The sequence below is a fragment of the Paramisgurnus dabryanus genome, chromosome 3, assembly GCF_030506205.2.
Source record: "Paramisgurnus dabryanus chromosome 3, PD_genome_1.1, whole genome shotgun sequence".
NCBI classification, from domain to species: domain Eukaryota; kingdom Metazoa; phylum Chordata; class Actinopteri; order Cypriniformes; family Cobitidae; genus Paramisgurnus; species Paramisgurnus dabryanus.
This window is the reverse complement of record NC_133339.1, coordinates 33,609,067-33,621,083: the sequence shown is the minus strand read 5'-3', so window position 1 is coordinate 33,621,083 and position 12,017 is coordinate 33,609,067. Positions and strand designations below refer to the sequence as shown.

At 37.8% G+C, this 12,017-nt stretch overlaps 1 protein-coding gene across 4 annotated transcripts in view; it reads right to left on the bottom strand.

The window, feature by feature from the left end:
- tnrc18 (trinucleotide repeat containing 18) overlaps positions 1–10,249 on the bottom strand; it is a 54,821-nt gene extending 44,572 nt beyond the window's left edge. For 3 of the 4 annotated variants that reach the window (XM_065255427.2, XM_065255429.2, XM_065255428.2), the window contains exons 1-2: positions 10,087–10,249; positions 8,409–8,744 (exon numbers count right to left, since the gene is read on the bottom strand). In XM_065255427.2, the coding sequence (XP_065111499.2) occupies positions 8,409–8,619 (211 nt within the window). In that variant the 5' untranslated portion in view covers positions 8,620–8,744; positions 10,087–10,249. The remainder of the gene's footprint in view (positions 1–8,408; positions 8,745–10,086) is intronic. The other variant, XM_073814022.1, reaches the window with a different exon arrangement.
- Positions 10,250–12,017: the final 1,768 nt, after the last annotated feature.

Below are 12,017 nucleotides of genomic sequence, written 5' to 3'. Positions count from 1 at the left end.
TCTTCTCAAGCATACCATCATTCTTCACATAAACATTTTCAATGTGGTCAGAGAATAAATCACATGGGTTTATATATTACAGTGGCTGAATAGGTAACCGAACGGCAAATCTTACACAGAATGAGCACAGCCATCTGCAAGATGCTCTTTTTGCATTTAGAAAAGGAAACTGGCATTTAGTGCCAGTTGATTTTTACTTACTGATTACACCAGAAAACAGCTGTTTAACTTTTACTACTAGCCTGACATTAAGAATTAAACACTACCCGTGTTCAGCGATGCAACATTTGGAAAAGCATGTATTTTCTTTGAAGAGTTATTTTTGTAAGCATTCCTATCTATTAAGTTGCATGCGACTCTCTGCGTTTGTGCTAGTGCTAGTTTTAGGGCCCGATGGAAAACGAGTAGTTTTGGATTCTCTCTTAGCTCAACGCTTCACCTGCGAAGAAACAAACACATTCGTCAAAGCGTACCAGTTCTGACAAGTCAACCTGCATCTTATACAATAACGCAAATTCTTGCACCTCACTTGCACTGCAGGGCTCAAACCGAAACTTTTGTTCAGATGTTTTGACAAGAGGGAGAGTGACAAAATAATTGCGGCATATAGTGGTAAATCCAAAGTACTGAGGTGATCTTTGTCTCAAATATGAGCTTCTGAGCGTCGAGTTTAGGCGTCACTGCCTATTCAACTACTGAGAATACAACTGTGTAGAACAATGTGTCTGGGCAGCAATTCATCCTAGTAAATGGAAAGGATTATACTTGGCCCTTTGTTGAATACAATAGTGAATGTTTAGTTTAACAAGAAGCTTGTCCTCTAGTTTAAGACGTTTAATACTTGCACATGCAAAGTAAATATGATTAAGAATAACTAAATGTACTTCTTCATTCAACAAGTGTACAAAGCTCCTTTTTAAATGCATTAAAAAAACCTATTGCTGTCAGAAGAGTTTCCTTTGAGCTCCACCCAACATCTGATTGGTTACCATGAGGAGAAGAAACATGAGCCGGCACTAGAAGGGTCAAGCACATTTGTAATCACCAGCAGTATTCAAGCCGTCCTTTTAAGAAAGAACGCTGTTGATGTTACAAAAGTAGTCTCTTTTTGGGGTGTTGCTTGTGAGCATAGCGGTCAACTTTTTTGTAATTACTTGTCCAAGAAATACAGAAAAAGCACCCAGATCTCTGTTAGTGTGCACGCCCGTGTAGCTTTCCTGTTATATCAACCCCAAACAGCTGTGAGATGTGATGCACTGTCCGACCGACATTAATATGTCAACTGAAGAAAAGCTCCTCATCGCTTTTTCATTACACAAGACCAATACTGTACATCACGGACAGAGAAATAAAGACTTTTTGTCCAAACTCGAGATCCCACCATTTCAGATATTACACAGTGAGCTGTGATTTCACCTGACCCTTTCATCTTTCCTCAAACAAATTAGCACATGATGACAAATGCCTCCAGGGAAAAAAAATCTTGTACAAGGTAGCTAACATGGAATAGAGAATGGGAGCTGTGTATGAGCTGACAGAATAAAATCTATTTCATGGTTTAAATAAAAATAAATTGGGATATTTCTGTCAGCTGCACTGTAAGTTTAAGCATTATTTTACATTAGCAAGCTTAATACGTGACAGCTCCTCCGAAACCCAGCAAATCAGTGTATTATAGCTTGAATAAACAAATTGATTGATTTTGATTACTTGCTGCCTTACCTAAACTCCACTAAACTAAAAAAATAACCATAAACATATTCCAGGCAGCTAAATAAAACACTAAGGCAACATAACTGTATGCATGTGGTGTTGACCACAGCTGGGCAGGCCGAAATAGCTTGATCGTCCTTTAGCACTTTGTCATAGGGATGTAATAGGAGTCAGTGAAATGAGAGCAGAGCCGCAGTGCTGGCTTTCATTTCACATCCTTTGTTAGCTTTTCAGAGGCATGGCCTAATCCCAGGTCAGGTCACTGCTCCTCTGCATGGCCACTCCTCTGACACGAACAACCCCATCCTCAATTGGGCCAGTCCCAACACCTCCCTCGCCACCCTTTGGCCTATCCTTCAGACCACTGCATGTAAGCTTGCACATGCAGTCTCAGCAACTTGAAATGAGAGCACTAATTATTACTGCTAGTGACTCAATGTACCGTAAAACACCATTATCAGCTTATATCAATAACACTTTGTATATTAAACAACTCACTGGGCCAAAGGTTTTCAAATTTAGACTATGCATGCAAAAAAAGAATATGCATGCAGTAAACGGTTCAGAATCTAATTATAAAAAATATGAGCATCAAAGTTTGATTTTTAACTATTGATTTCATTATGATTTCAGTATTTAGGTTGGCTTGCTTAATTAATATTTTACATTTATTATTTATATTTAGACAAAATGTTCTTCATTATGCAAGATGGTTTTATGTACAAAAAAAGTATATTGCAAAAAAAGACTAAGCTAGGTTTTCATAAGCAGGGTCACATATAAACTAAAACATTAAAAAAAAACTATGTACCGAGATAATATATTTTTAATGACACAATCTGCATAAATGAAAACAATGCAGCTTTTAATAAAAAAATATGAATAAATAAAAGAACCTAACCTTTATTTGGCATAGATCAGCAAGCAATTTCGATTTTGTCTCAGCATAAAGATTCACATTAAACAGAACAGACATGCTGTAGATTTTTTTCTAGGCCATGGGGCTCAGCACATAGAAACCTGATCTAATCAGCCTTCCAATCACTTACCGCCAAATTACATTTTAATACCGTTTTTTCCACTATCACTTCTGCAGATGCTAAATCAAGGCTGTTCTTTCCGTACAGCAGGGAATTCTGCATTAGTTCCCGGCACATCTCTGAGCAACACGATGACGGAAGAGTAAAGATCAAACACTCAAGAGAAAACCCAGCTAAAGAGCTTCAAATGAAGAGAATACGTGTTTACATGATAACAAGAACTCTGAATCATCCGTACACTAGAAACAGAATACGAAAGCAGAAATTGCCCTCTGGTGAGACCCCAGCACTCCTCGTAAAACACATTCACGTGAGCACGCCTAACAGCCGGGGCATTTTATTTCAAATGTGCACAGTGCATAACCCATGTAGGATGAGCAAATGGGGTGTACGCATCAGGACACTAAACACTTTATGTATAATTCAGAGGGAAGTCAAGGCTACAGGACGTATAAACACATCCTCCCCCTCAATCTCCATCAGTGTTTCGCTCCTGCCACACCACTCAGGACAAAAGCGGGATAGACACTGCTTTTTACCACTCACCCATCTGAGTCGAGCACTTCGCCTGTCACTCTACATCACAATGAGGGAAAGGTTTCCTACTACATACAACAGCCTGCTCCTGGCCCATGACAGTAAGTTTTAGTCTCCCGATGGAACTAGACAGCACAGAATACGGCACAAATTAATACGGCTCTCGTTGAATCTTAATGGCAAATAAACAGCAACTTGGCTCCATCTTCTACACTTATGTTCCTTTAACCTTGAAACCTCAAGCACATACGAAAGATGTGGAGGGGGGGTAACACCTGGATCGCATTGACTGTTTTTACAAGCGGTTTCCCCCAAAACCTTCTTCGGGGCATAAATGAATGTTTGTTCCCTTCCTGGTGGGTTAAACTGGATTAGGCAGCATAGTCGTTTCTGGAGAAGTCATTAAAAGATGGTATAATATATAGCTTATTAAAGGGAAAAGGCTGAAATAACAAAGCGTGAGCCTACCCTGAACACTCACATGCTTTTAGGTTGCTAAATAACAGTAAAACTACAGTATTGAATCAACACTAATATAAAAGTGGTGACTTGAGTCAGAAGCAAGATCGTCTTTACAGCAACTCACAGTATAAAAACACAGGATTTGTTTCAAACTAATTTTTTGGCACAAATATTAAAAAAGACTTTGTGGTTTTCAACTAAAAGGTGCAAATCAATAAAACCCTAAAATCTACCGAACATGTGGCGGCAGTCATTCCGATCTTAAGGCTCCTCTATTAAAACCAGCCCAAAAACCACCAGCAGGCCTGCAACCCCAGGATCCTCTGATGCGCCATATGAAAATCGATCAATCGTACATTCCAAAAGACACCGAGCTTCAAAGGCACATCAAGCAAACATTTGCATTTTCCCCATGTTGCGTCAGTCATTCAAAGTCCCACGGAAACCCTGTAAAACCAGCGTGCTTTAAAGCAGAAAGACACGTTAAATGTCTTTAGCAAACATTAACGCCTAGCTATTAGTAAGACTATTACCATTACTACGGCTGCCATTACTAAACCACGACAAGGAAGTAAAAATAATGGGCTCTTGTTCAAAGATTGTTCAGTCTTAACAATAGACAACCGTTGCAAAATGAGAAAAAAAAAATTAGCACATCATGCCAAACGAATTTTGTGAATCATTCCCAGGAAGCCGTATAACCTCCAGGTAGATTAATATCCTGTGGCAGACTCTAAACATGTAAACCATTACCAAGCAATAGTGTATTACACAATTTAAGCATGCTCTCCTTCATTAGTTTCCCCAGCAACAGAACAGCCATATTTCGTTTCCTAAACCTTGAAATAAAAAGGTGAGGACAGATCAACCAGTAACATTCATTGTGCCTTTGCAAAAACTTTCAGAATTACACTTTTAGTAATAAACCATAACAAGAGAGACACAAAGGTCATATAGAGATATTGTTATGCAATGCTTTGCTACACAAACAGCATGACACTTTTCTTCCATCATGTTACAACAAACATTTCCTTTAGCAAGAACAACCGTGTTAAATCAAAAGATGCAAGATGGGCAGGCAATAGATCTTTAAGATCCTCCCGATTTATGCTTTTTAAGCTCTCAAGATCTGTTTCACTCATTCAACCCAGACGGAAACCTTAAGCATTCTTTGAAAGTTAAAACAAAACGACACAGAACAAAAGTGGGTGTTGGTAGTTTTAACATTATGATAACATATGCATGCACAATGAGTGTTGAGGGCCCTTAACGGCTATCAAGGCAAAATCTTGTTCAAAAATGCACTTACATCCTAAAGAAAGGCACAGCAAACGTTTATTGACAAGGTTTTTATGACAGCAATGTAAAGCATTAAAGTTAGGGAACAGAACATCGTCGCTCTGAAATCCAAGAATAACAGCCATCTGGTGAATTGGATTCATGCGTGAAATTTTTGGAACGAGTGCTCGGTGTTGTACATGTTTGCTTCACAAGCTGGTGCAAAAACTCTAAAAAGGTACACCCACCCTTTCCCAAAACCAACTTATTTAGCTTACTCAAACAGCTACTTTTCTCAAGTATAAGAGACGAACATTATAGCAAACTAAATTAGGTGCTGTCCTCTGCAGATTTATTGCTTTTTATTCTTTTCAGGAAAATACTCCACAAAGCATTACAGTATCGAAAGGAACAAGTCAAAGTAATCCATTATTACAAACAGCTGGATGAAAGTCAGTGTAACACAAATACTTGTGAATCTGCTGGGAAGCACACATATGGCAGAAATCAGTATGTTCAGTAACGGGCAAGTACATCCAAGACTTAAATTGCACATTTTCATGTGTTACTCCACATAAAATTACAGGCATAAAGTTCGGCTCACATGCCCATCAAGTCCTTCACCATGTGGCTTAAATCCAACAAACCAGAAGCCACCCGCTCTCCTAACCAGACTCGGAGACTCGGGTTCAAAAGCAGCCTTTCTTTGCAATTTCAACTTACTCATGCACAAAGTGCTTAAAAATATCATTTAAAAAACAAACTTTTGACCACCGTGCACCATATGTGAACCAATAATAACAGTGCGCTTATGCTGCTCTCAAGTTTATAAACCTTTGTTGGTACCACAACTATCCTGTTGGTCACTTGTACATAAAATCACAAACTACATATTCCATGTAAGCTTGTCATTCAGAAAGATAAACAGCGGCACCTAAATCCGTTTTCTCTTTTAAACAGAGGAAATTTGGCTATTGAACCGTTATTATTGGAAAGAATGGAATGTTCCAAGGAAACTGAGTCATTCCATAAACACATGATGTAATCTCTAATAATTACAACTATGTTTAAGGCCATTTATTAAAAAGAATTCATAAAATTCAAACAAACACATCAGTGAGAGTAAAGTCAGAGATATTATGAATAAAATGTTATGTAAAATGCTGTCAGAATTCATTTTTAACATGTGTTGGGCTATGTATACATGTGAAACAAGAATATTTTTATTGTGTAATAAATATAGAACAAATATTTCTGCAAAACAAAGAGCTTACAATGATTTTCAAGTGAATCAGCCAACACGGATACAGTGCTGTCAAAATGTTATGACAATTTATTAATCCATCCAAACATTTTTATAAACCATCCATTAACGGTTTAAAAATGTCATGTTTATCAAAAGTTTGTGCAACTAAAACTACACTGTAAAAATGCAGCATGAGGTTAAAACAACCTGGTTTTGCAAGTCAATTTGACCTATTTTAAGATTTGACTTGTGATAACTTGACATAACTTATAAACACATTCAAAATGTTTAACTTAATCTTTTAAGTTAAGAAACATAAAAAAATTTATGTAGATTTGACACTTTTTTCAGTGTATTTAGGAACTTCCCTTAAGAAAATATATGCAAGTTGCCTGCACAAAAATACCACGCGTGAAAAGAAAACTCCATATTTCAGACATCTGAAGGTTCCCTGACATCTGCAAAGCATTACATCTTACATAAGGGGGGTTAAAGCAAACTTGAATCTACATTCGGCACAACTAAAAAAAAAAACCAACAACATCACAAATCACACAAACGTGTGACTTCACAGCTTCAGCTTTACATTGCTATTATGTACTATTATCTAAGCTTTAGTTTTTCATTTCAAAATCCTTACAACGGCACATCAATGAATAGTATTTTAGATGCTTTTTTTTCAATTATTTTAAAATGAATATATGTCAACGATGTAGATTCCCTGCATTAGCTATGAATGATTTCCACAAGCCCACACCCAGCATACAAGACAGTTACTCTGTATAATGTCAAAGCTGTTTAGGTCAGACTTGAGATTTTATTTTAACAACAATAACTACTATTACTAACAATTACTTTCTTTTTTCCCTTTTAAACGCAATGCCAGCTGTGTTACTACTATCATTTTCAAGCGGTATACAATCAAACACATTCATTTCAATTGCTTCATGCATACAATAATTAACTGAGACAGTAATAGAAACTCAATTCTACTGACTGCTTTAATGAACACAGAGACTAAACAGTTCTCCAAACTAAATATCCCCTAAATGCAGCTTTTTTATATTCTTTAAATACATAAGGGACACCATAACAAGATGTTCTCATCAACATCCAATTACACCCAGTAAATTATGGCCCACCGGCTATATACGTGGTACAGAAGTAATGTCTGCGGATTGTCTTGAAAACAGATTTTTCTTCTCTCCTGTGTCTAAAACGTGCAACTTCCATCATCTTACAAAAATGAAACAGATCTACAATGTTTGGGTCTATTTTAGCAGATTAAGACAAATATGCAAGTCTTAGTCATGGTGACTACTTCACACAAAGACCATATGCCACATCAAAATCATCAAGCACATGCATAACATTCTTCAAAAAAGTAGTTCCTTTGCAAATATAATTTCTCCAAATGTGCCGTTTAGTTTATGAGCACTTCTAATCACAATGGTCAGACTTTGCCTTTGTACTGAATGACATGAATGCAATAGTTCAGTACAGAAGAGCAATAATACTGATGTTTGTCCATATGGAGGTCGAGTGGTGCAAAATAAACGGCGAAATTTCAGTCATTTATCTACTACACTGTCGGTTTTTAATGGATTCAAATTTTGTGTTTTTTTCTCCTACTACACACTTTGTGTTCAACTCAAGGTTATGCCAACACACACTTTAGTTGTAAAGATTTTAGCAGTTTCTTTAAGTGTTGGGTTAGCGAACGAGAAGTGAACAACATTGTACGGGTGATTTCTGCGCTGTCACTCGACACTGTTTGACAAACTCTTGCTTTTTATAACAACTCCTAGGCATTAATGGGTATTTTACTGAGGCTTGGTTTGTCAATACTTGAATAGCGAAATCAATTATTACATAAGTGTGCGTTAGCTCAAATGCCGTCCCTAGAAACTTAATAGAAAAAGCATTAAATCTCCATTAAAAAAACACACCGCACAAACAAAATATTACTGCTGCCGTCCCACCTTTCTGTAAAGTCTTCGCAAATATCATTAATACGAAGATCTAAGCAAATAACACCGTTACAAAACAGAGAAAAGTACGGTTTGCGTTTTAATCTTTATTAAATGCTGCTTAAATAAGATAAGCAAGGCGAAATAAAAACTGCAACTCACTGTGGTGAGAATGTAAATTCATGGCCGATGATAGATATTTTCCAGCGTGTAGAGCCGCCGGGTGCCCCGCGCCCAGGTGACCGGGAGACGGTGGTATTCTCCCGGCTGCAGCTGCCGCGCCGAGTCGGTGCGACTCCATGGCCAACCCCGAGAGTAGAGGCGGCGGTACGTGAACAGATCTGGGGGGTCCGAAGTCTCGGCCATCCATCATCCACAAAGATCCAACTTGATTAAAAAAACAGTCCGATCATGTAATTCCGAATGAGCCAGTCTTGTTGGCTATAATGTCCCTAGATTTCTAGGCAAATCAGTGTCCTTATCCGGCATTCTGCCGACCTACAAAAACAAAACAGAAAATGGATATATGCGAATGACTTCTAAACTGAATCCAAAATAGATGTAGGGATAAACACAATCATTGATATTTTATATTTTATAATGACGCAGTTTTAATCTCAACTATAACAGGAAAAGAGCAATCTTCAAGGGTGTATGAATGCAGGCATTAAAACGTCTTGTGAAAGTCTGTTTTAAGATAAACGAACGAGGATATGCCTCTCTCGTAATGTGTTTGCAGGCAGCATATTGGTTAAAAGCCGTCGTTTTTTGGTGAAGATCTGACCGAACATTCGCGCAATAAGTAACCCACGGGATCTTGCAAATGCATTACAACATTTGGCGTAATAAAACCTAAAAACGTTTATAATCGTTTGAGTGTGCGTTTTAAACGTTCGACATGCACGAAACCGTCAAAATGAAATCTATTTTGTTGCTGAAAACTGACACGACCAATATAAGTGGGTGATTTAGACATAACGTTACTTCAGATGACTAAATATCTTCCTTTGCTTTTAATAAATTGGATGGTTGACCTCCTCGTCTGTATACAAACCAGGTTTATATTATATATAATGCAAACGGGCTACGTCATGGTACACAAAATATGAAACCGTTTTAATCTCCAAACAAGCAATTCATGATGACAGTATATCAGCAAATTACCGCGTCGTTTCAGTTCAACTATGGTTTTATACTCATGTACAAGCAGTTTGATCAGTGCAATATCCAACTGAACGGACTGTCACGGGGACTTATCGTTATGTTGACCATACTACTAACTTTAAATAGATGGTTATTGCTACTGAACTACAGTTTGCTTATGAAACACGGGCGGTTCCCTGTATTATTTTGTTAAACTTTACGCATTCATAGGTCAAACCTGAGTTTGAGGTAAACATATGCGAAATGTAAATGAAGTCGTAATTTTTTCCTTCATTCATCGTTCCACATATAAACTACCGTTAGCTTGAATACTGTCGTTAAAATTGTGTGTCGATTAGTATCAGGAAAACACTGCCGAAATAAAGTTTAGATGCGTGCTTGTTTCCAGCCATGCTTCACGATGGCAACACGAACCCGAACGACAGCCACGTTTCAAACTTTCCCGTTTGCAACATCGAAAACTTTTCCGCCTAACGTTAAACATTCAAATGCACCCTTCATTGAGCTACGGTTAAACATTAACGTTACTAAACCTAATCGTGTTTACCAAAACTATTCCCCGCCTTTCTATAACGAAAGCAGCACAATCTTTAAAGTGTCTTCGGGTTTTTCTTCATAAACATCACGTTAACTGTGTAACGGGTCGTGTGCGGAGCAATATCTATCGACGTCTTACTTGAAATGGCGACTCAGTTTATAAAATCCAGTTTCTTCGCAAAATCCGTGAGGTGTGTGGTGGAAAATTTCTTAGGCTCCATTTACAAACCATCCGTAGTTACGCAGAGCGAAAGCACATAGGGGGAAGGCCCTTCGTTCAAAGCACTGTAGTCCTCGGCAAACTCTTCTGCAATGAAACAAGCATTGTTTAACAAGCTCCGCCTCCGCGAAGCTAACGTGACACGTTTTACAGCTAGGCACATGATTGGTCTGCTGAAGTGTCAATCAACTCCATGTACACACTTTGGCTCTTCGCCAGCTCTATAAAACCAATTATGGAACAAGGAGGTTGAACTGTTTCAAGCCCCCCTTCCTTCAAGACTTCGCTGATCAAAACAAGCGAAGAATTTTGGAGGGCAGTTTCAAGGCCGCTCGAGCTCAACTCATTAAAAAAGATTGATGTGGACTTATAGGTTTATAGGCCTACTTTGTAGCTTGGACTACAGTGAATTTCATTAGGCTATATGCATGCTAAAACATGTTATTTGGGGTCGGCATGTGTAATTTTTTTATCCAATTTGTCTGAATGCGTATTTTCTATCATCTTCAATTTATAAATTAATTTGTAACGTTTTGCACGTGTTTATTTGTTGAATAGATAATGTTAGGTGCAAAGAAGGTTATGGGAAATATCCTAGGGGATTTTAAATTTTTTGAATGCACTGTGAGTTGTTCTGTGTCAAATGCGTCTGCCAAATCAATAAATGCTAATGTAAAATCAATCAATAATTAAAGGAAATTGCACACTAGATTACCAATGATGCACTTTAAAATAGTCAAGAGAACAAATGTAAGTTTTGGTCCGTTTTCTGGACGAATTTCTGCAATTTATTTAAATGCCGTTTACCTGCACTTAAGCGTGACATAACTGCTGTCTCTATTTGAACTTCAACTACAAACTCTGAGTCTGAATCAATTGATCAGTTCACAAAACCTTTCCACATTCGGAGAAAGAGATGATTACAAAAATCTGGTGCGGTTTCTAACCACCCCTTTCGCGCGTGCCTGTTCAGCGAGGCGGTTTCAAGGCAACCTCCTGAAGGCAGTGGAAACGGGTCAGACAAGAGAAGAGGAAAAGACCTATGTGAATTCTCAGGTTTGAAAGAGCTTGCCTAATTTGCGACTCTCACTAAAATGACAACACTTTTAAAGGAAAAAAACAGAGCTTCGGGACTGCCCATTTTCTCCAAGGACTCGTGGGAACAATAGCGCTGATTTGCTTTGGAAACGGCTCGTGGAGACGATGCGTGGCCATCATCATCAGTGGAGCACTAAAGGTCCATGGTTGTCTGAGTGCTTGTGTTATTAATGACCAACGGAGCGTCAATAAATGGCAGACGCATTAGGTTTTGGACGTGTTGGCAATTTTAAATGTACTCTGATAAAATAAATCTACGGTGGATGTTGGTTAACATACGGCCGAGCTTTTTCCCATGCCTAAAACCAGCATGGATGTTTGATTTAGGACTGGAAATGCTTTTATCCCGACCACTGTTGAAAGTGACTCATCATTCCGACTGTTAAGGTGGGTATTAAATGTTTATTGTAAAAATAAACATGTAGCCTACCCGAGAATATTTTTTATTTATTTTTTCATCGTGATATTTAATGAAACGTTATGCACTATACTGCATTTTATTGAGAAATTGTATCGACATGCATTCGCATCAACTTACTTCTAGTGAATATTATTTACAATGTGAACAATGATACGTTTAATATTTTCAATGTCAAAGTGATCCATATATGTTTCATAGATTAGCAAATATGACATTTAACCCATATGCATAATTTATAATTTACCTCCAGTAGGACTTTCTCGTGCCTTTATTTGTATTTTATTGTATTTGTATTGGGCAGATTTTATCAAATGTTACATTTAAAAAAAAA